This window comes from Muscardinus avellanarius, assembly GCF_963383645.1.
Source record: "Muscardinus avellanarius genome assembly, chromosome: 8".
Taxonomy (NCBI): domain Eukaryota; kingdom Metazoa; phylum Chordata; class Mammalia; order Rodentia; family Gliridae; genus Muscardinus; species Muscardinus avellanarius.
In genome coordinates this window covers 95623227-95648909 of record NC_137794.1, presented here as the reverse complement: position 1 = coordinate 95648909, position 25683 = coordinate 95623227, and the positions used below count along the sequence as shown (strand labels likewise).

General features: G+C 39.3%; 1 protein-coding gene across 5 annotated transcripts in view; it reads right to left on the bottom strand.

Moving 5' to 3' along the window:
* The window catches only part of AIG1 (androgen induced 1), a gene marked incomplete at both ends in the record, with an annotated part of 250850 nt that overhangs the window by 144136 nt on the left and 81031 nt on the right, over positions 1-25683 (bottom strand). For 4 of the 5 annotated variants that reach the window (XM_080700303.1, XM_080700304.1, XM_080700307.1 and 1 more), the window contains one exon: positions 15361-15462. The exons of the other annotated variant lie outside the window; for it this stretch is intronic. In XM_080700303.1, coding sequence (XP_080556429.1) covers positions 15361-15462 — 102 coding nt within the window. The remainder of the gene's footprint in view (positions 1-15360; positions 15463-25683) is intronic. 5 annotated transcript variants of the gene reach the window in all.

Sequence of the window (25683 nt, the reverse complement as noted above, 5' to 3'; positions counted from 1 at the left end):
TCTTGCTAAAATGCTAAGACTGGCCCCAAACCTGATATTCTCCTGTCTCAGCCTTTCAAGTACTGGGATTATAGGAATGCACTACCTGGCTCATAAGAAAAAAAATCCTTGTCCAAGGATAAATATCTGATATTTTTTATGAACTTTTTAAGAATTTTCATTAACTTTTAATGTTAGGATTAGCTACAAATTCAGTGCTGCTAAAAATACAGGATTTGTTCTGGAAGTTTTTCTTTGAAACTTTAGGTGGAGTTTGACAGTAATTTGCTGCTCATTATATGAGAAATTAAAGTCGTTAGCTATGGAGACATTGTGTTTGATGTTATTTTATATCATTTTATTCTATGATATAGGACTTAACATTATGGGGGCCAATTATGTGGTGCACACTGCTTTTTATGTCTTTTTAGTCGACACCATGAATCCCCACAACAAGCTGTAAGTTTCCCACTGGTGGAACTCAGTGGAGAAAATTTTAAGAAGACTGTTGAACAGAGAACTCTATTCTGACGAACCACTTAAATAATTCACACAACTGTTTTCACAGAATAATAAAACCAGGGAAGACTCCAGAGGTCACTTGGTATCGTCCCCCTTTCCAGGTGGCTCAAATGTCTGTAGCAGTTAGAAGTGCAGTGTATAGAAATGGAGTGGCTCTTTGGGGTCAACCTGGTGTGAAAAAAAGGAAGGAGAAACAGAGACATCCTATCATCCTATTGTGTGTGTGGTGACAGCTGCAGGGTAGGCATACAGAGGAATGTTTACTCACACCAGTCTTTTTCTCCTAACAAATACAGACAGCAGCCATCTGAGCAACAGTGCCTGGGTATATAGGATAATTAGATGTATTACTAGGTCGCAGGAATTTGTATTATCAGGTCAGATGTATTCGGTAGGGATGAAAGGGTTCGCATTACACTAAAGGAAGCATTTCCACCAATCAGGGCTACTCCTCGTACCCAAGTTGAAAGCATATTTTAATTAAATCATACCAAGCAAACTCATTCTCTGGATATGGACATAGAGAGGGTAAATACAAGAGGAATTTTCATCTTGCTTAAAACAAAAGGAAAATTGTTCTTCTTTTGTTTATCAGAAGGATGACAAATATTTATCAATGTCTTAATGTAGGGTATTTAATGGTTAACAGTGTTCTTTTGAAAGATGTTTGGTGAAATATAATGATGATTTATGCTTACAGGCTTCTCCCTGACTCAATGTTAACAAGACTCCTGGAGGTAGAGAGGCCCCACACCCACAGTACAGGGGCACAAAGTAGCTAGCTGGTCAGGTACCCACTCCCAGCTTGGGGGATCACCAGCTGTGCAAGCTTGGATACTTGGAGGCCAGCAGATAAAGTTCTGCTGTTTGAAGGGGGAAGAATAATTATGAAGGCTATAAACCAACGAGCTTGACGAGCTTTAAGGTTCTGGAGTGGACCACTAAGAAACTAGAATGTGAAGCACAAACATGAAATGATCATCGTAAAGTACCAGCTTAGATTCACGATTTTCTTTTCAAAATGTGTTATCAGCCTAGGGGAGTGAGGAAACATAAAATAAATGCTTTCACTCAATCATTCATTCAATCAATTATTCAAGAAATGTTTTCTGAGGCCGAGTGCATGCTGGGCACTGAGCCAGATAATAGGAATATATAGAAGTTAAGACCATGTGTCTGCCCTCGAACATCCAGCTCCAAAGAGATAGAGCAATAACCTGCAAATACAAAAAAGTGGATGTTGTAGGTGAGGTACCTACAGGGTGAAGAGGCTCACAGGTCAGATGAGGAGGGGCGATGGATCAGGAATAAACATGATGGAAGAGGACTGTGCATGTAGGAGTAGACTCAGAGGGAAGGAGAGTTTTGCCAGAGCAATGAGGAATTGGTATAGACGCAGTCCTGGGGCAGTTAGGAAAGGCTGCGGTAGGTGAAGCTGAAGTTCTGTTTTAGCCACAGGTTAGAAATGGGGAAGAGTGAAGACCTTTTCGATAAGCCTTACCTTGTGAAGAGGCATACATGGGTTCAGGGAAGTTAGCTAGGACCTCAGTGTCCCCAAAGGACAAGGTGATTTCGAGACAATTCTAATGGTTTAGATTCAGAATCAAATGGTTATGAAAGAAAAGAAGTTAGGTTGAAGAATTTCTAGTGGGTTGACACACGCTTGTCTTTCTTCTCTTCAGATAACCATTTTTCTATACTGCTTGGATAAAGAGGCAAGCAGATATGATGAGGATGGGGGAGACCATAAACACAGCCTTACCATCTCCATGACCTGAAGCCAGTGTAAGGGTTTGGGACAATGATTCTGAACTCTCAGAAGTTTCCTTTCTCGCATAAGCACAGCTAACCCAAGAACCCCTCAGGAAAACTAGATGTCCAGAGTCCAATTCAGGAACTAGTTGTTTAGTTCATTGCAAGGTTCTGTCTACTTCAAGCCCTCTATGTCTTGTTAGTTCTAGTTACCAACCTTTTACTCATGAGATCCCTGGCCACCTAACTCTCTGCACTACACATGCTTAGCTTTCCACTTCTGTATCACTGGATATGGAAAACATTTTTAGTGGCCATTATTGCTGCTTGCCCTGACCTTCTGCCAAGATGCATGCTATTTCATCTAAATGACCATCTCGACCTTGGGAGTCAACCATTCTCTCCAAGCAAGGTTACCATGTGGTTAAAACTTTGTGCTCTGAAAAATCAATTGTTTTCTTACTGACTTCATTCAACCTTTGCCTCTGAAGCAACTTTAACTCAGTGGCACATACTTGGGCTCCTCAATTTAAAACACATCATTTTATCAAATCCCAATATATCCATTTGATGAAGCTTGAATTACTAATACTGTGTCTTTTATACAGCTCATCCTATAGTCACACCAAATTTAACAAGATGGAATTCATGAGGAATAAATTTAAGGGTCCTACATTTGTGCCTAAAAAGCAAAAAAACAACAACAGTGTTAAATCTTAGCTTAACCACATACCAGCCAGATAAGAGAGATGTAGACATTTTAGTGCAAAGAATAATGGAACTGCCAAAAATGTTAATGGAAACTTGGACAACACTAATAAGCAAGGACAATGACTAAATTGCTTTGCTGTGTATTTGCCAAACCATATGAAACTGTAAAAATGAATACAGACAAGCCAAGCAAGGTCAGAAGAAGCTGGGCATCATGGAGAAGGGTCTATGTACCATTTCCCCATCGGTTTCTACAGTGTTGACCAAATGCTAGATCCTAAAGAAAAGATGAAAAAAAGCCCAAATAAAACACCAATAATTGCTGCGTCTTATGGCCTCAGAGCCCACAGCAGGAGAAAACAAATTAATAAGTTGTGACCTAGTAATGCACTAAGAGAAATTCTGGGTGGACAAACTGTAGTAGGGTATAGTGGGAAGGGGCCCACTCAACCTAGGTGACCAAGGACTGCATCACTCACAGGTGGTGTCAGAGAAAGAAACTTCCCCTGAAACTTCTTTCAGAAAGGTAACCTATGCAGCAATAAGGAAAAGAGATTGGGGAAGAATGAGGAGGGAGCTGGAGGATGAGTGAGCCTACTGCTTTGGTTCAGCCAAGAGACAATGAGATCTTGACTGAACTAAGGCAGACATGGCAGATTCGAGTAGCTGGGACAGGCATGGAGCTACTTTGAAGGTATGATTAATAGGACTTGTCGTCTGACTATGGAGCATGCGGTAGAAGGAGGAGCGTCTAGATGCCTCTTGTCATTATTAAGATGGCAACACAAGAGAAGTGACAAAATGTAGAGGGTAGAGGAAGGTTTAATGTAATGAGTTTGTTTCACTGTGTTTATTTCAAAGTCCACTATCACATGCAGTGTGAGGCCCATGAGTAGTTATACCAAGAAGCACAGCTTTGGGAATGACCTATGTATATACTGAGGAGGCTGAAGTCACAGGAGAGAGGAAGATCAACTGGAAAGAGAGTATGACTGGAACACAGAAGACCAAAGTTCAAATCCTGCGTAATGGATGGAGAGAGTATGCAGATTGGACTGGAGCAAAGAAGACTCCATTCCCTACAAAAGCCTTTCCCACAGCTGAAATCCACCCCGTAGCCCTAGGGTATTGTTGGAACCCTATCCCTAGAAATGCTGGCTCACAGGCTGCAAGGTAATTAACCAGGACATGGTACAGATATTTATGTATTACATACTGTACAGACCATATGACCTTGAGAATCACAAGTCTAAGATTCTGGGGTGTGTGGTTCTATGGCAGAAAATGCAGCAGCTTCTTTTCTCTTTACTTTCTTTGGCAGCTATACAGATGTGAGCTGAGGTTGGAGCATTAATTAAAAGGGAGCTGGAAAGGATGTAGGTGTGGATCTCGGCCAAGGAGTCGGGTCTGTGGCTCGTGAATGATCTGTCTGCGGCAGTGAAGAAGGAAGCCAGTGCCCGGGACGCACCCTCCTGCCTGCTGCCACCCCTCCCCAAAATGCAAAGACCTAGGGTTAAAACGAATGGAAAACAGATGAAGCGAGTTTGCTTTGAAATATCTCTGGATTTAAGTATTACAGGGAAAGCAATTGAGTCAACCACAGTTTGAGTTTATCTGAGTAGAACTTACAGACCTTTTGATGAACTAATACTACTGCTGGGCCTGCTCATTTTCTCAGTAAAGCAAGAAAAAAAGAGCATAAGCCAAATAATACTATTAGCTCTGAATTCCGTCCTTGCATGAAAAACTAGTTCTACAAAAGGATTTTTGATGACATGAAATTGCCTTAAAAATTCATTGACTATTACACTAACACCAAGATAAAGTAATCAACTTATAGAGGTGCTTTTCAATAAATTTGATCCAGCCTATTATTTACCTGACTTGCTCTTAGATATTCCAAGGATGTGTTCTTTGGACATCAGATGTTTTTAGTCAGCAGCAATATAATATGTACAAAAAGACTCCCGGGGGAGGAGCAGGCCACGCATGTAGAACTTTGCTTCCGTGTAGCCGACAATGAGTAAAATAAAATATGTTTGGAAAGAAGTAGTCTGGTGTTGTATCCACTGTTAACTACTATGAAGCAGAAGAGAGAAAGGATAAAGAACAAGAGAAAACATGTACATGTAATAATATTGGTGAGGTCAACTCATTAACACATAAATATTCACCGATTGTCCATTATATGGAGGCATTGTTGTAGGAGAATGGGATAAATCAGTAACAGAAACAGTTGTTCCTTGTCCTTATGGATATTGTGTTCTAGTGGAAGGATATGAATGATGAAACATCCTATGCCACATATCAGCAAGACCACACACAACGTCAAGGATGAGAAGTGTCAAGGGGGGCGGGGAGGGAAGAGCGGAGTCGAGGGGATTTCCATGAGCTGGGCAGTACGAGTCCCTGTGGTACCTAACTGGCCGCTCAGGTGGGTCTTACTGAGAAGGAGAGATGGAGCACACCCTTGGAAAAACTGAAGAACTGAGCCAAGGAGATCTGTGGGGGATATGTCCCAAAAAGAGGAGGGTACAGGGGTTCAAAGAGGAACTCTGGAGGTCAGCTTGCTCTGTTCACATCTACTGAATTATTGAATGGCTACTGAGTACCCACAATGCATCAGGCATTATGCCACACAGAGAAAAGAAAAAATTAATTCCCAAACCATGGAGGCAGAATATTAAAAAAAAAAAGGCTTGACTTTACCATTGCATCTTCTTTATTCTAGGATATTTTAATACTCCCTCTCTCCTCGAATCTTTTTCTTTCCCAACTCCTTGTCCTGTCTGCTTCTTTTCTATGGCCTTCCTTTCTCTTCTAACACATATCATGGACCCTCTTCCTTTTCTCTTTCCCTACCTTTTCTTCTTCCCCATCTTGGACTCTCTGAATCTCCCCTTTCTCCCTTCAGTTTTCTTTGTCTACCTCACAAAACGGTTCACATTTTACACAAACACTAGTTTAAAAACTACATTTCTTCTGACTTGCAATATTTTGAGTTGAAATGACAAAAATAAAACTGGCAACAAATAAGACTGAATATCTTAACATTTGTAACTGGCTTCGAGTAATAAAATCTTCATATCAAAATTTAAAGGTGTGAAAGCTGGTATAAGAGAATTGGACTTGATAGGATGGATGATTACAATTGAAAATTCACAATGGAAGAACTGTCATCCATAAAATCTGATCCACAGAAGATCACACATTGGAACAGCATGCCATCATTCTGAAAGGGCCTGCTTCATTACTGAAAAATCCCTCCTAGTTCCTGATCTTTGGGTCTTATTTGTTTCCACTGGGAATCCAAGCAAGAGGTTCCTAAGAAATTTCTGATCTCTCTTTGACTTCCTCTTATTTTTGAAAATTTCCAGATATCTTACTTTATGATATATGTGGAAAATTTGAAGAAGACTAGTTTTTTTCTTATGACATGTTTATAATGATCTTCTTTCAACCAACAGCTTATTTCATGAAAGCTTTAATATCGGGGTGACACAAATGTCATGAGTCATGAAATGTACAATTTGTGTTTTCCAGAGCTGGAAGCTTTCTATAAAGTCATGCTATCTACCAAAATCTTAACATCAAAGCTGAGTTCCTGCAGTCAGTGATCATCCAAGTAGCATTTAAGGTCTTCTCTTTGGGAAAAGACAGATATATAAAAGCTTTCATAATTACCAAATGTCACCATAATATTGAACAGAATACACAGATGTCTAAATTAAGGTTCACTTGAGGATTGGTTACATTTAACAAATGACAAGTCAAGCACGAACAGAGATAGGATTTATTATTTTTTTCTCCCCATAAATTACACGAAGAATGTACAACTCCTGCTGTGATTACAAGAATATCAAGATCTTGTCTGCCTTAAGATCTGTGGTAATAATAATAATATCCAAAGCTTCCAGTGCTTTGCATTCTTCCAGGACTCTCTAAGCATTAATTAGGTCTTCAATAAGCAGAGACATTGTCTTATTGTTGTTTCTTGTTATAGCATCACAGAAAATCCTCTATCTTTCTAAAGTTTACACATTTACTAATAACTAGGCATGGTGGTGCATGCCTTTAAACCCAGTACTTGGGAGGCTGAGACATGAGGATCACAGGTTCAAGGCCACCCTCAGTAACTTAGTGAGGCCCTCAGCAACTTAGCAAACCTCTGTTTCAAAATAAAAATAAAAACAAATAGATCTGGGAGTGTAGCTCGGAGGCAGAATTGTTCCTGAGTTCAATCTCTGTATTAAGAAAGTTTATTTATTTATTGTTTTTAATGTATATTTACCCCTCTGACAATACTTTAAAAATGCTTTAAAATTATAATCAGCAAAACAGCAAGGCTCAGGACTCAATTTTTGCAACCAAGAAACAGGCAAGAATAACAACAGTGCTTCTCCTTGTCAGACTAAAAACAGACCTTTGGGCGGGCACTCCTCTGTGGGATAAAAAATTTTCCAATTTTCCTATTAAACATTCTTTCTTTCTTTTTTTTTTTGTGGGTCTGAGAATGGAACCCAGGGGCATTTGACCTCTGAGCTACACCCCCTGCCCTATTTTTTATTCTTTATTTTGAAACAGGGTCTCACTAAGTTACAGAGTATCTCACTAAGTAGCTGAGGCTATCTGCGAACCACCATCCTCTGGTCTCAGCCTCCCGAATGCTAGGATTACAAGTGTGTGTCACCATGCCTGGCATCCTCTGCTTTTCTTTGTGTGAACATTGGTGGCAAAAAGACATAACGTAAATTCTTCTGAGCATCAAAAGTAAATGCATAAACATGCTTTTGATCGTCAACACTTAGTGGATTTCTAATGTGTGTCACGTTGTCACGTGCTATTGAGCTGCTGGGGATACAAAGATAAATAGAGCTGAAAGAATAGAACATCTTGAGCCGGGCGTGGTGGCACACTCTTGTAATCCCAGCATTTGGGAGGCTGAGACAGGAGGATCATGGTTCACAGACAGTCTTGTTTCAAAATAAAGAATAAAAAATAGGGCTGGGGGTGTAGGTCAGAGGTAGAATGCTCCTGGGTTCCATCCCCAGCACCACACATACACACACAAAAGAACATTTTGGGTTTTAGGCACTGAACAGGCAACAGTGAAATGCAGTTTTATATTATTATATGTTAAAATTTTATTTTATTTTTTAATTTTTTATGGTGGTACTGGGGTTCCTGGAAGCCCTTCTACCTCCGGGCTACACTCCCAGACTTATTTTTACATTTTTATTTGGAAACAGGGTCTCCTAAGCCAGTGCGCGCAGCTGGCTTCAAACCTGCGCGATCCTCCTGTCTCTGCCTCCCAAGCGCGGGAATTACAAGCATGCGCCACCATGCCCGACTTAAATTTTAATTATAATAAATTAAGGGTATTTTGCCATTTTCATGGATCCTGGAGATAATGTACATTATATAACAAGATTGTATTACTGTTCTCCTACTTACTCATTTCCTCTTCTTTTCAAATTCTAGGATTATTTGCCTAGAGAAAAAAATGGTAGGCAATAGAAAAGAAGTGAGATTACACCTTCTTTAGTTATGAGCATGCTTCGCTTGTGGCAAGGCTAGTGTAAATCCAAATGAAAGCCCTGTGAATGTCAGGTCCTGGGAGCTTCCATAGCTGCCTGATTCACCCCCTTGTGCTACGGAGCTGAAGCTGCACGTTCGGGGCCGAGTGGACGGTGTCCCTGTGATGTTGTCATGACACACGCTGTTGGCTCAGTTCTGTGGTGTAGGACCCTAGATTCCTAGAAAGTATGTTGAGGCTCTTCAACCAGTGCATGCAATTCTACACCTAACAGGGTCCACTCTCTCTTGAAATAATTTTCATTACAAATATCTAAAGAGGCCATGGCAGAAAATTGTAAACATTTAAAAACTAATATTTTACAGATGCCTCAACATCTCCCACAAGCAGGCCTTGAATGCCTGTCGCCCATGTGAGATGGCTGGTCCTCGCCACAAGGTCCCCCCTGCCCTCCCCTGACTATGGCTCGGTGTCATGCAAACCCGTCAATGAAATTACCACACACCTTTGGCTTGTGTACTTTGCCTTGGCCCCAAATAAAGGCATTACGCCGTAGATACTGTCTGTCCGTCTGTCTATCTCTCTCCCCCTCCCACCCACCTGCTTCACCCAGCTCACTCCCCGGGAGTTCGGCCCTCTGGACTTTGTCTGCTCTGGCTTGCCAACTTCCTGTCCTGAGGACCTTAAGAACAGCTCCTTTAAGCCCACATGCCTGGCCGGGCGTGGTGGCGCACGCTTGTAATCCCTGAGCTTGGGAGGCAGAGACAGGAGGATCACGCAGGTTCAAAGCCAGCCACGCTGGCTTAAGAGACCCTGTTTCCAAATAAAAATTTAAAACTAGGTCTGAGAGTATAGCCTGGAGGTAGAAGGGCTTCCAGAAACCCCAGTAGCACCAAAAAAATAAAATAAAAAGTAAAAAAATAAAATAAACCCACATGCCTCTCCCAGGAAGAGTTTCCACAGCTGTGTTGGAATGATTCTCAAAGACGTCAACCAGGGGACGGGTGCCCCTTTACAACACAGGCAGGCCTAGGTAGCCATGTAGCTAACTGCAGAAATAGTGAAAGGTGACAAATTAAGCCAACAAAGTACTAAATAAATAGAGTCTCATCCTACATTGTCAAATATATTTTCACAAAACGTAGAAAATTTGTGATCAATAAGTAGTAAATGACATACATTTATAAACAGTACCATGAATATAAATATTTTATTTTATTTTATTATTGGGTTTTTTTTTTTTTTTTTGGTGGTACTGAGGGTGGAACCCAGAAGCTTTCTACCTCCGGGCTATACTCCCAGACCTTTTTAATATTTTATTTGGAAACAGGGTCTCACTAAGTTGCTAAGAGCCTCACTAAGTAGCTGAGGCTGGCTTCGAACCCGTGCGATCTTCCTGTCTCAGCCTCCCAAGTACGGGGATTATAAGCGTGCGCCACCACGTCCGGCAAATATAAATATTTTAAATTTTTATTTTTTGCCTTCATTTCAGCAAAATCACTGGATATGTCATAATTGAAATTCTCACAGAATTGGAGCTTTACTGACATTAATAATGATTAATGATTAATTATTGAAACAATCCACTGAAGCCAGTCATGGTGGCACATGTTTATGATCCCAGTACTTGGGAGGCTGAACATAGAAAGATCAAAGGTTTAAGGCAACCTAATAAGATCCTGTTTCAAAATAAAAAATAAAAAGGACTGGGGGTGTAGCTTGGAGGTAGGATGCCCAGAGTTCAATCCCCAGCACCCCCCCACAATCACTGAAAATATAACTATAATAAAAATGTACACAATTTGAATGTTTTAATCGATATATATCTATATATGTATATACATTAAAGAGTTTGTGAATATTTTTGTTTGTTTTTGTTACTAGGGACTGAACCCAGAAATACTCTATTTCCAAGCTATACCTCCAGTCCTTTTTATTTTTCACTTTGAAACAGAGTCTTGCTAAAGTACTGAGGTCTCACTGAATTGCTGAGGTTAGGGTGGAACCTGTGATTCTCCTCTCTCAGGCTTCTAAGTAATAGGATTGTAGGCTACTGTGCTCTACTTGGCTAAATGTACAACTTTTTATTTTATTTTTTGCTGGACCAGGGATTGAACCCAGGGCACTCTACCTCTGAGTTACACCCTCGGTCCTATTTTTATTCCTTATTTTGAAACAGTGTCTCACTAAGATGCAGAATGCCTCACTAAGTAGCTGAGGCTGGCTGCTAAGCTGGGATCCTCCATGTCTTAGCCTCCCAAGTACTGGGATTATAAAAAGGTGCCACCAGGCCCAGTGAAACTTTTTCATTGAATTGTTGTCATATATTTGATTTTAAGTTAAATATTAAAAATTACCTTTTATAATTGAAGGCAAATATAACTTGTTATTAATATTTATTAAACATTTGAAATGTAAGTAAAACTAAAAATACTTAATTTTTGAAATTTTATAAAACTTATCACACATTTTATAAGTGACTAAATTGTCCATGAGTCCAGAATTTAATGTTCACAATCTAACTGCCAATCAAGAATCAGCATCATCCTTCATGCAAGTTCTACGTAACATATGTACAAAATTAGAGTAATGTAAATTAATATCGCAAACATCCCTCAGTCAGCATATACTTCTTTTTTTCTGTAATTCTGAAGCCATGAACTGAACCGCAAAGGAAAGTACAGAAATGGACATTCATCTCTGCTAGGAAACAAACTTCATTGTGAAAGAACCTACAGAATCTACGAGGCTCATATTATCTCATTTGGCATGTTAATTAATTTATCTTTACTTTTTTCTAAATATTTGTGTCACTCAATTTCTCCCTGTTCCTAAGTAGGGTTCATCTTCAAGAGTGAGAATTTTAATCCATTAACACGTCAAGAGAAAAGCGAGTCAAGTCTAAGTTCTAACGGCTATACACATGCTTAATAAGCCATTTGTTTGAAACATTCATATTTTAGAATAAGGATCTGCATCTTTGTGACTCATTCTTTGGCCTGAAAGTAATATTGAGCAGTTTAAGGATATAAACGATAGTCCAGTACACTATGGGAACTAGAGTAATATATTCATACCCATGTTCATAGCAGCATGACACAATAGCAAAACTAGGGAACCAACCTCGGTGTCCATCAACAGATGACTAGATTACAAAATTATGGGAAATACACAAAATGGAATTCTACTCAGAAATAAAGAACAAAATTACATCATTTGCAAGAAGATGGAAGGACCTGGAGAACATTATGTTACATGAGATTAGCCAAGCACAGAAAGAGAAGGGTCATATGTTTTCTCTAATATGCTCAAGCTAGGGAGTATCTGGGATACCAGAGGGACTCCAGATGGTGGAGGATCCTCAGTGGAGCCAGGGAAGAAGGGGAGGGGAGGAGGAAGACTGAGGCTCATTAATGGAAATACTTTGTGTATACATGTGACTATTCCATTGTCAATTTGGGTACTTGGTACTGGGAGGGAGGAAAATGCGGAGGTGGGGGGGGGCACAAAGTGCCTTGTGCATGTATGCCATTGTCAACACGATTTACATTATGAGGCTAGACTATAATGCTCCAATAAAAGCAAAATAGGTAAATAAATTAAAAAAATGTTTTCTCTACCATAAAAATAAAATAAAAAATAAACAAAATAAACAACAGGCCAAATAGTCCAGGACTGCACTTCTGTAGCACATGACATAACTCTTTGTTCTCAGCTAAGGCTCTCTGATGTCAGAAAGAGGCACCATCATTTCACACTGGCTGCAGCAGGGGCTTCGGATGTCTCGCTTAACTAGTGCATTCAGTTTGGGTACCCAATAAATTATCTAGATGGTATCACTCTTCCTTATGTTTGGAGATATCACAAAATTATGATTTGTATAAGGCTATGCCTGCTTTGTGAACAAAGCTTGCTGCTTGCAGAGCATGCGATCATGTTTTTTGATTTAATGTCTGGAGTGGTGATTTGCAAAGCCCAGCTTCCCTTGCAATTCTGCTTTTAGTGCACTGAAATCTTTTTCTTAAAATATCCACCTAATTATCAACTGTTTCATCTTAGATAGCTGAACTATGGCACAGGGTTTAAAAAGGAGCTTCAAAATATCCTAAAGTTGTTTCTCCTGTATTTTATTGACCTATAGCTAATATGGTTACATTAACAATTTCTAAGAATCAATTATGTTTTGCTTGCTCAGATAAAATGTGAACCAGTAAGAAAAATACACATTTGAGGCCAGATAAGCCTAAATTCAGATCCCATTGCTATCACCCTAAGCTAAGTGGTTCAGAGGAAATCATTTAACTTTTTTGAGCTTCAGATTCTTCATTTGTAAGTGAGATAACAATAGCTTGTTCCTGTGTTGTTGTGAAAATTAAATAGTGTAACCACTGTAAAATGCCTGGCATACAGTGGAGCTATATTGACCGGTACAGACTTAGGAAAACTGGCTGTACTCAACTCATTCATCAACCTACTAAGTACACACTAGTCATACCATATGCCAGGGAACTGGGCAAAGTACTCAGACTCAAAAGATGTTGTTTTGTACACTAGAAGCTTAGCGTTTTTATGGAAATACAGATGTGCATAATAGAGAGAGACAAGTGGTGTATAAGCATGAACAGTGGAAGAGCTAACTTTTCAAGAGGAGTTAGGAAAGGCTTTGTGGATAAGTGCATGTGTTCACACATGTATATATGCATGTATCTGTGTGTGTGTGTGCTACTGGGGATTAAACCACATTCTACCTCTGAGCTTCACCCCAAGCCCGATTATTTATTTATTTATTTATTTATTTATTTATTTATTTACTTTATTTTATTTTGGTGGTACTGGGGATGGAGCTCTTCTACCTCCTGACTACACTCCCAGACCTATTTTATATTTTTATTTGGAAACAGGGTCTCTTAAGCCAGCGAGGGGCTTCGAACCTGCACGATCTTCCTGTCTCCGCCTCCCAAGCGCGGGGATTACAAGCGTGTGCCACCACGCCCAGTACTATTTTTATTTATTTTTTAAATTTAAATTATCAGCCAGGCATGGTGGCGCATGCTTGTAATCCCCGTGCTTGGGAGGCAGAGACAGGAGGATCATGCATGTTCGAAGCCCCTCGCTGGCTTAAGAGACCCTGTTTCCAAACAAAATATAAATTTAAATTATCTTTTTTTATAAAAGTTAATTGACAGTGTTAGGAAAATTTACGATTACAAATGAAGAGCCGAAAGATTGATAAATATAATTTAGGAATAGAGGCTAGACACACAACCAGATTTTATTTGGAAGTTAACAGGAAAGGAGGTCTTGCACTTCAGCTAATTTATGTAAGTCTTTACAGTAGATTAGAAATCTATTTTAGCCAGGTGTGGTGGCGCACACTTGTAATCCCTGCACTTGGGAGGTGGAGACAGGAGGATCATGCAGGTTCGAAGCCACACTGGCTTAAGAGACCCTGTTTCCAAAGAAAATTAAAAAAAAGAAATCTAATTTAAATTAAAACAGCTTTAATTATTTTCTATTTTGAGACAGGGTCCTGTTATCAAATACTGTTGGCCTTAAATCTGCGATCTTCCTGTCTTTGCCTCCTAAGCACTGAGTTGACAGTCATGTACCACTAGAAAGGCCCTTTAAGATAATAGTTGCCAAGACAACAGGAAGAGCAGGGGTCCTGCAGGGTAGAAGAAGAAGGGCATTTGGGATGAATCCTAGCAAAGGAACACACTTATATCAAGGCATTTCATCTTTGAGAAAGATATGTCTGGAGAGAGGCAAACTAACCATGCCAGGTCCCCTAGGTAGATAATTTGAAGCCACAAGACCAATTTACATGTTTGAAACTAGATCAGAGGTGTCAAGTTGAGCCTTCAATGGTGTGGCTCCAATGGAACTCAAAGAAAATTCCAGTTCCCTGAGATCTGCCGCTTTTGATGAGTTTGCTTAAGAAAAGATGGATTAAAACCACTCTCTGCAGTAATGTTTGTTTGTCAGGACACACCACATCTCTTAAAATGAACCAACATTGGAGGCAGAAAGGAAACGGTTATTTTAGATCTAAGACGCGTGATTTCTCACTCTTTGTTCCCCTATAATTTCTGTGATGGGTTGCCCTTTTCAACAGGAACACCCTGGGACCTATTCTAAAAATTGCTATAACCAAAATGTAGGCTTCTTGGTTAATAGCAAAATAGCACTCAATTCCAGATGCTGAAAGGGAAGATGACACACAATTTCTCTGCAGAAACTACAAATGCTCCAATCTTATAAAGTGATGTGCAAACCACTCAAGATACCTGAGTCAAAACAACTGAATATAACATCAGAGCCAGAGCATCAGAAAGAAGAAGAAAAGCACCTCGGGTGGGCACCCAAGGGAGGGCAGGACTGAGGCTGGAACCACCTTCACATGCCCGTGATGGCTCTCCCAGGGTAAGAACAGCTTGGCTGCTCACTTGGAAGAAACCATTCAAGGACAATGGCTACTTCCAACACATCCTGTGATGTGAGGAGGGGCTGGAGAAGAGTGCTGAGGACTCTGTAGGTGGAAATCCACCCTCAGGCTCTGAGGACAAGCCTTCTAATGGCAGAGAGGCCAGCTCCATCCCAGGATGAGCTGACTCAAGTTTCTAACACCACTGACCCCTCTTAGAAGATGTGGCTTCATCTACTACATTGTTTAGGTGATGACTCAGTTCCATAGGAGAAGATTTTTCTATTTACATTCAGGGATTTTCTCCAGCAATAATCTCTCCTAAACTTCTGAGATCTGATAGTTATTTAGGAAGAGACCATGGAGAGTCAAAGTCAGCGAATAGCTCTTTAATATATTGTTTGAGATATTGAGCCAATTGTTTTAATGCACTCACCATTCCATGATTCAACCACCCTGGGATAAAATTATCCAGCAGCTTCGGGTATATCATCTCTCGGTCACAGGCATAGATGGCCCAGAACACCGCAACAACGAACTGCAAGGGAAAAGAAACCTTTGAGTTCAAGTTCACCCATACAATTTGTTGGCAATCTACTGTTAGTAAGAACCCAGAAGAATCTGGAATCTCTGCCAAAGATTAGGAGTAACTCAGCTAATAACTAGAGTGTTCTAGCTTCGTCCTGTTAGTGGTGACAGCTGGGGTGCTTCTGAAGCGCCCCAAATGTGTTCCCTCAGACAGAGGAATCTATGTGTGAGGGAACACTAACAGGCAAGTTGTCAGGAACGATATAAGTTCAGGGCTAATTGTGCTGGTTCGATTCCTCTGAAGAGGGTTTAAAAGTTCACTGGTGGTTTCTCCGGCTCCCATTGCCCATGTTGCAGAGCTAGTGCACATTCAAGAGACTCCAGCTACGTCCCTATTCCTTGAATCCATCATGTGGTTCCAATTAATCTTCACTTTCTCAAGTTTCCATTTCACCACGAATAGCACTGAAACCACTCCTTACACAATGTCCCAAAGTCACATTCCCAGCAAATGTTTTAATTTATACAGCCTCAGCAAGGGCTTTAGCTGCTCCGAGAAGCAGGGTACATAGAGCGTAAATGAAGAGTCCTAATTCTCTTGGAATAACTTCGAAGCGCATCTGAGGTCCAGAAGTTTGTTTTGGCCCGTTAGCAACAAAATCATCGAAAGAGAGTAGAGCACCCAACTTATTATTTTACCATTCTTCGAACTAATGGTGAGAAAAGAAGTTAAGATAAAATAAAGAAAGAAAGATAAAATAAAGAAATGATGGTCTTAAAAGAAATGGGATATGCTTCTATGACTGGCCAAAATTATGACCAGGAAAAGGGAACCACTCTGGAGACATTCCAATCTCCGTTGGGTGCTCTCTATGTAAAAAAAAAAAAAAAAAAAAAAAAAAAAAAAAATCCCTGCAGAGTGAAAAAATGCAGAATGAATATCAAACAGAAACAATTTTTATTTTAATTTGTAAGAGCCATCCCTGCTCCCACATTTTACTAATACAATTGATAAATATTTTAATGCCACTTTAAATTAGACACTTGGTTACACTTGGTAGCTCAAGGCTAATAATCAGAAGAATCCCAAAGTTATTTTTCAACTATTTAAGTTATGACATGGGTAATCTTAGCTGGGGTGAGGAGAATCATCCTCAAAATCTAGGCCCTTACAAATATTTATTGTTTTATGAAACATAATTGGATGATCATTACAGTACATATTATTTGAAATAGAGATTGGATTTCCATTTATTTATCTTGTTTTGGGGTTAACTATTCTCACCATTTATAAATGTACATGATAAAACATGTATGTTGTTTAATTAAGGTTAACTACTGTAACTTTTCAAGTTTTGAATTTTTTAATTATTCATAATTTTGAATTATTCACATCAGACTTCAAACATACCTAATATCCATGACAGCTTCAGTTTTAAGGCACATATTTGATAGTTATTTTGAATCTTTTTTGTGTGTGGTACTGGGAACTGAACCCAGGGGCGTTCTACCATGGAAGTACATCCTCAGTCCTTTAAAAAAAATTTTTATTTCGAGATAGGGTTTCACTAAATTACTGTGCACTAGCCTCCAACCTGCCATCCTCCTATGTCAGTCTCTTAAAACCTGGGATTACTGTCCTTCATTGCCATAGTCAGTTGTCTACTTTAAATTTTTATTACATTACCTCTCAACATAATCTCCTGAAAGTAGACTGAAATACAGATTATTGCATTTTTTCTTTCAAAAAATACAGAAATCAAGGTTTTCTTTTCACTTTAATAACATTTGTTTATATATATGGTTTATCATCTCATAAATGAAATATAACCTTATTATATAGCTTCATTAACTCCAATACTGTTAATTTGGGTGATAAAATGGAGTTTATAATACTTAGCTTATTTCTATTTTATGAAGAAAAGATTTGATAAGAAAATGAACATCTTACTGTGCATACACCACACACATCACACACAGAGAGGCATATAATTCCTAAAATAAAAATATTTGTTAATTTTTCCCTACATAACCTTTAAGCTGGTATTCCGGATAATTTAGTAAAGTCCAGACCTGAAGAGATGAAAGGGGGGAAGGCAGCAGGATGAGAATCCCATTCATGACAAGGGAGTGGGAGAAGAGACCTGCGACGGGGGATATGGAGGCTAGATATGATTTTTAAAAATAGATCTGGCCAATATTTTGAGTAGCTAAAAGTTAGGAAAAATAGAGAAGGAGGTTGGGAATGGCCACCAAGAAGAACCCAAAAGAAGAGGCACTGGGTTAGGAACACAGATGGAGCACTCCTCCCATCTTTAAAGTGAGATGGAGTACTTTCGCTGACAGTTGGGGACACTGCTGAGCAAGCGGAAATGATGTGTGGGAACATGGATAATGTGCTAGGAAGTCAATAAAATACTTAACAGGAATATTTTAATGGCACAATCTTATAGTAGAACCAATCAGGTCTGTAAGAAAGAGGATGATGGAAGTAAGAAGTTCCTGGGTTTCCTAGGGTAGTTCAACAAACAGAAAGTCTAAGATGTGGATGTTCTGAGATGAGGAAGAAATCTTTATGTGAGTGACCAGCGTTTCTAAACTATGAACTGGGAAGGGGCAGTTGTCAATGAATGACCTGAGGTATCATACACATGTAAGCCTACTAGTGACATACAGGAGGCCTTTAATTAAAGATAGACTTCCTATTTTCACTTCCTTCTTGCTGTATAGATTTGGCAACTCTAAATGACACCAATCCAATTAGGGATGATTTGATGCCACAATACCAGGGTGCCCTCTCGGCTCGGCCACCATACTGCCCCTTCCTTGATCAGCTTTATAGCCTAGCTACTCCAACTGTGGTCCCATGGAAGGGCAGCACCTACTTCTCTTGAGAATTTGTTGGGATATGCACACCAGTTCTCCCTCTGCTATGTTCTGCTCCTACAATTTTCATAGGCTCCTGACGTCATTCACATGCATGTACAAATATGAGATGCCTTCTCTGGAAGCCCCTCCAGCCATCTTGAGCCTCCTGCCTTTCCATGGCTGGGCTACCCAAGCCTACCCTACTCCCCTCATGGACCACACCAGGTAACTGTGACCCTGGAGTTCCCTTCCTGAATCCTCACAGCTATGACTCAGGGTACATTTGGACCTCCTCCTCTGGGCTGACCCCAGGGTGATTACTTTGCAATAACTGCATTTGTCTTGATCTGAAAGGTGATAAAGACATGCTGGTTACTGTAGGGCGAGGACCACAGTTTTACACTTGATCTGGGTGTCCACACACAGGCATGGGCCCATTTCAGTCCAAAGTAGAGACTTCCGTCCAGAGATAGAACTCTCATCACTTCTGCAATAGTACATAACCTAATCATGAGCGGGAAATCCCATCAGCTCCTCGGGCCCCTCCTCCACTCAAGGGGAGGTTCGGTGGCTCTTGGGGCTGGGACAGAAGCTTGGAGCCTAGTTAAATTTTGCTCACCATGGGCTCCCACTTTGTTCTTCCTTTCACAATTGTTTTGACTATATTTTAAATCCTTTGCATTTCCATTTAAGTATTAGAATCTCATCTTTTTAATTTCTACAAATACTCTGCTAGAATTCTCATGATGCCTGTCTGGTAAGGGGTGACCTCTTCACAATAATGAGTCTTGAGTCTTCCCACCCAGCCATTTTTTTTTTTTTGGTCTTCCTTAATTTCTCTCAGCAACATTTATAAAAATATTCACATATTTTGTTGAATCCATCCCTTAGGATGCCATTCTTTGTGATGCTATTGTACATAATATTACACTTTTTACATTTTTTGCTGCTATTTCATAAAATTAGATTTCTGAATATTGACATTATTTCCTTAAATTCATGTAGTAGTTTAATAACTACTTTGGATTTTTATATAGACATGATATGAAAACAATGATAGTTTTTCGTCTTCCTTTACAATTAGTACTTCCTCCTTCTCATCCACCTCCTCTTCCTCTTCCTCCTCCTCTTTTTATGCTACCAAGAGCCTTTAGCACAATATTGAATAGAGTGATCTAGAATTAGCATCCATGCCTTCTTTTCTATTGTAGGACAATAGAAAAGTATTTCTAGTGTCCAGTATTTCAACATTTAGGTTTAATATTAGCTGCAGGTTTTTCTTATGTACCTTTTGTCAAGTTGAGGAAGATCCCCTGTTCTTAATCTACTTGAGAGGAATAACTGTACACATTACAAATAAATATACACACATTTGCCACGAGGGTGCTAAACTTTTCAGGTGGTTTATTACACATCTTGAGATGATCATATAGTTTTTCTCCCTTATTATGTTTATATGGAGAATGATATCAATTGATTGTGAATGGTAAAATAACCTTTCATTCCTGGTCATCATGTATTATAACTTATATGTATATGTTGCTGGATTCAATTTGCTAATATTTTGCTAAAGTTTCTTTTTTCAACTGTACTTGTTAGGTTTACTGATCTATAATTTTCTTTTTTCATGATGTCTTTATCCAATTTTGGTTAACAGGATAATTCTGGCCTTAAAATGAGTTAGAAGTTTTTCCTCCTTTATTATCTGAAGAACTTAGCACAATATTGGTATTACTTTTTAATCCAAGTGATATATATCTCTAGTGAAGCTATCTGGACTTGTAATTTTTCTTTTAGGCAGATTTAATTATATATTCATTTTCTTTAATAAAAATTGGGCTATTCAGGCTTTCTCATTTTTCTTGAGTTCTTTTAGTCATTTTCACCTTTTGTAAAACTTCCCCATTTCATCCAAATATGCTTTTGTTTGGTTTGGTTTGACTTTAGTTCTGGGGATTAAACCAGGGCCTTGTGCATACCAAGGAGATGCTCTACCACTGAGTTCAATCCCTAGCCCTCATCTGAATTTATAAAGTTATTCTTACTATTTCACCATGGAAATTGTCAAATGCTATAAATGAGGTATTATTCTCTTGGAAAGCCAGATGTTAAGCATTTAGGAGCCCAACACTCTGGGGGCTACATCCTGTTCACCATACATTATCATTCATGGTATCCCTGAAACACGGTGATGTCACTAATCCACATTGAAACTTTGGTCAATGTGTTTGATCCCTACCATATATTGAAAGAATTTATACAGGTTATTCCAAGTGAAGAAACTTTCAAAGAAATCTGAGTCCCTTCTCTAGGTGTAACATTAGAAGACTAGGCGGTGCAGTCATGGAAACAGTTCTTCAGACAGAAACACAGCACAGATGTTGGCATCTTGCCATCCTATACTGATATTTTCTTAATATATAGTCATCAGCAAACCCCAAATAAGTCTGAACTCCACTACCAGGACATGGGTAAGAAACAGAAAAAGTTTCTTGTGGACAAGCTAAGTGATACTTCAACATCCTGCTATTGGAAAGAAGCTCCTTCTCTGGCCAGGACCAATGGCCAGCTCTTGCTCATCTTACATCTATCACCTCTTGGCTGCCAGGACTAGAACGCTGAACAAAGTGGTGAAGCACAGTCACTTCCCAGTCCTTCAAGCTCCAAGCTTCAGAATACTTGAGCAAAGGCTTGGAGTGATGCCCTATTTGAGCCCATGGAATTATTGGGAACTAATGTCCAAAGAAAATGGAAAGTACAGTTTATTTATTTGTGAAAGGAGTTTCTAATATGGGGACTGACAGAAGCCTAAACTTTAACTTTAGTGAACTTCTATAAAGAAGTTTTATGGATAAGTGGGGTAGGGGGTGAATGTTTAGGAAAATACAACAAGAATGCAAAGGATGTTGTAGAGAAATGTGCCCTGAAGGGGGCTGAGGAGCCATGTGTCCATATTCTGATCTATAAGGGGTATGTATCATGTTCCTAGACATCCACTGTTGAATGGAAGGAAAGCAGGGAAGGGAATAAATTACTATAATACCTTTGGAATATTCAGTTTCAACAGATTATGATTCTATGAAATTCCCTTCAATACTCAGACTACCAAATACTGGTAGGAACAAATTCAGATTGTTTTGGACTCTGTTATCTTGTTTGCAGATTTCTCTTCCAGGACTGCTTTCCATGTTTTTTTTTTTTCTGTTGCTCAGAGGTTTTTAGGGAGGTTTCCAATTATGATTTCTTTTTCCAAACACGGGAAGCACAGGGATGAAAATCAGTTGCGTGTTTCTAGATGGACCGATGACCCATTGTGATGTGGCCCTTGTCCTCTCACCTTCCAGATCTAGGAGAGCCTAAGTCCCTGAGTCTGTCCCTTCTGGCTTGTTTTCCTCTACCATACCCTCAAATTCAGAAATGCAGAGCGAAGGCAAAGGGCCCTTGGAAATATCACAGTATCTTCTATTCATAGTACAAAAAAAAAAAAAAGCTTCTAGTACTTGCTCCTAGAAATGTGACATGGAATTTCTCTCCTTGTAATTATGAGCCTCCAAGTAACGTTATCTTTCCTTTATGCTATGCATTCTGCTTAAATTACCATAAAACCAGCATTTCCACATAGAGAGCTTCTAAAGCACATGTTGATGTTACTTTTTTTCCTGACTTTCAATTACCACCTTTTGGGTAGATTTATAATTTACCCATATTTATCTACTCTTAGGTCCTTAATTATCTCCACTGACTAAGTCGTGTGAGAATAAAATTTCAACTCCTACAATCCCCCATATGGTTCAGTTCCTGCCTTCCTCTCCAACCTCAGCTTGTGCTCCCTCAAAAGCAACCGGCAACTTGATTGCTCTTAAAATTTACTAAGATCTTTCCTGCCTCAGGGCTATAACCTTTTCTATTCTCTGTGCCAGGAATGCTGTTTCTCCATTTTCACATGGCTGGAGTCCCTGTTCCTCCAGTTTTAGCTTAAATGACACTTCTGGAGGAAAGACTTCACCTATCACTCCATAGTGATATTATTTCCTGTCACAGACTTCTCTCCTTGTTCTTGCCATTGTCCAGGGGCTCACTGTCTGGCTCCTCTGTGAGAATAGTGTGTCAGAGAACAGGAACTTGTCTGTCTTGTTCACTGCCTATTCATAAATGCTGGGTAAACAGCATCTATGTAACACACATTTGCAGAATGAATGAATATAGTATATTGCAATTCTGTATATACGGCAGACCTCATCTCTGACAGGAGCTAGTATTTTTTTTTTTTTGGCATTGGGATTGCCCTCAGTCTTCTTTATTTTTTATTTTTACAGTCTTGACAAGTTGCTGTGAGTCTCACCCAGTTGCTGAGGCTGATCTCGAACCTGTGCTGCTCTTGACTTAGCTGCCAAGTACTAGGATTATAGGTGTACCACCATGCCCAGTTGCAAGTACCTTTTCATTTCTTCAATTTTGTTCTTATTGTCATTAGACTTTCCCTTCATGTTCTCTGTGGGGATTTTGTCCTCTGGTATGTAAGGATGAGAATGTCTTTTTTCAAGTCTGTATTCATAGAGCATTCCTTCTCAGAACTCTCAACAACCCCGCCTGACCTGTTTAAATCTTCCATCATTCTACAATAATTCTCTGGACTTCTAATCTAGATGGGAGACCACAAGTTCTCTTTCCTGAATTTAACCAAGAAAAGGGAGACTGAGAAACAGAAATGTAACCCATCGAAATGGGAAACATCCACAATCCACACATCACTCTTTTAAAAGATGCTTGCACATGCTTAGAAAATTTAACAAGGACAAGATTTAACAAGGACCAGGAAAGACTTCATGAGAAGAAACAAGGGCCTATAGGTCCCTGGCTGAGTGAACAGAACAGACAGCTCTCCTGAGGGACATGAAATGACCCTTGCTGGGAACGCAAGGGCTGGATACACAGGGGCCCTAGGGAAACGTCCTGATTCTTTTGGCCTAAGGGTGTCACTGGTGACGACAGATGTGAAAACAGGCCAAGGAGTCATCTCTGCAAGAGCAAATGTTGGTATGTGAAGGTCAGCAAGAAAAGGTCAGTCGGTGTAATGAACCTGAATACACAGCCTGTGCTCACCTGATAAGCTGGTGTCGCCATGCAAAAGGGTTGTGATAAAAATGAGTCAGGGAGAGAGGAATGAATAGAGTGCAGAGAAAAACCATTCTCCACGGCAGGATAGTGCTGGAAAAGAGATGGGAAGTTAAGCTGCCTGGCCTGTTCTCCAGCCTGTCTCCATTTCTGTCCTTTCACAAAAAGCTGGCTTGAGAAGAACTAACACAATTTAAGAATGAATAATAACAAGAAAAGACATAGTATAGAATGTATTCATAGAAATCCCAAAAAGACATAAAGAAGAATATGAAAAAGGCAAAAGAACAACACAAACCATAAAAATTATGGCAAATAGGTATAATTTCTGATCAAATAATTCTCCATTAAAGAAAAGAGGTTGAAGAAGAAGAAAAATAAACTCTAAGAGAAGATAGAGCCTTCAAGAAGAGAGTAAAAGTAACTGAAAAGGATTTATGAAGTAAGTGAAATATAAAAAAAGTGAAACTGAATGTCATGTTAGAAGCAGGAAGAGAAAAAAGTTGCCTTTGGTGAAGACAGTTGAGAAACAGTAGGTGCTAAATAAATTAAAAGTACACTTTTAAAGGTATTGCTGAGCATAAAAAAGAAAGAAAATCATTAGGAACACAAACACACACACACACACACACACACACACACACACACGTGCACGCGCGCGCTCGAAAAAGGGCAAAAAAAGAACAAACACAGAAAGAAACTGGGATTTCTTGAGAAGCAAATACCACTAAAAATGAGAGCCCTATACAGACTGTGCAATGAGGTAGACCAGAAAGCCCTGGGCCTACACAAGTCAGTAAGAAGGTACTGAGTTTGGGGAGTCTGGCAAGCAGTGAAAGATGAGGCTAAAGAAAATACTCTTGATAAGGTTAAATAAGTTGCTTTCTATTCCTGTTAAGATTTATGTTTGTTTGTTTGTTTGTTTGTTTGTTTGTGGCGCTGGGAATTTAATCCAGGTCATTATAGCTACCGCCTAGCCCTTTTTATCTTTTATTTTAAAATAGGGTATCACTAAATTACTGAGTTTGGCTTTGAATATGGAATCCTAGTGCCTCAGTTTCCCAAGTACTAGGATTACAAAGTGCCACCATGCTCCACCTGATTACTTATAAATTTTTTCAGTGTTTAATTTCATAAGATTTTATTCTACATTGTGAAAATATTTTTTCCTCCTTTATTTTCGTATTAGTGAAAGCTAAGTGAGATAATTAAAATGAGGTCTGCAAAGTGTGAGAATAAATTTTATCTTTATGCCAATAACTGTAGTGGATGCTGTAGGGCCTGTCCTGGATCTCCTCTTCTACCTGATACACCCATGGCTCAATTTTTAGGAATAACAAGTTGCTGCAGTTTCCAGATGGAAAGCTCATGGGGAGTTCCCTTCAGCTGCAGGGCATTGCCCTGTCCAAAGTCAAACAGGAGTCTCATCTCCAAAATCAACTGTTAATGGAATTAAGAGAGTAAGAACTTACTGTAACCAGTATTTAGAGGTAAGAGTCTTTGGGAAGTCATTAAGTTTAGATAAGGTCATTATGGTGGAGCCCCTCAATTGAATCATGGTGGCTTTATAAGAAGAGAGAGAAAAAGGGCAGACAAATACAAACACACCCATCTCTTCCCATGTAGCACTAGGTGCCGCCTTGACACTCTAACAGTGAGGCCATTGCCACATGAAGCCCCTAAACCTTGTACTTCCAGAAGCATGGGCAAAAATCAACCTCTTTTACTTATTAAGGAGCCTGCCTCAGGTTAGAGTAACAACAAAGAGCAATAAAGACTAACACACCATCTCAGAGCCCATTCATGGGGGGCATAATCTAAGACAATGCCATCATGTTGGAGTACAATAAACAGATGTTTTTAAGCATAAAATAATTTTCAATAAATAAATAACCATAAAGGGTAAAAAAATCCTTGTAAAAGAAACACAGAAGTAACAATTCTAATTTTATTTTGCAGAGCTGATCATTGTCAAAAGGAAGGTTCTATCTTTTGAGATTTTTTCTATACATTTAAAATACACTCCACACATTATTTTACAAAATTAGGTTATATTACACCTATCCTTCTGAAGTTATTTTGACCTTAAAATATTTAAAGAGCTACTCTATTTTTTATGCTCCATAGGATCCCACTGTCTGATTATGCACCATAATTTACTTTAGCATTCACTTACTGACAGTATACACATTCTTTCCAATGTTCAAATATCTACTAATGTTGTAATGGATTTGTCATGTTTTAACTT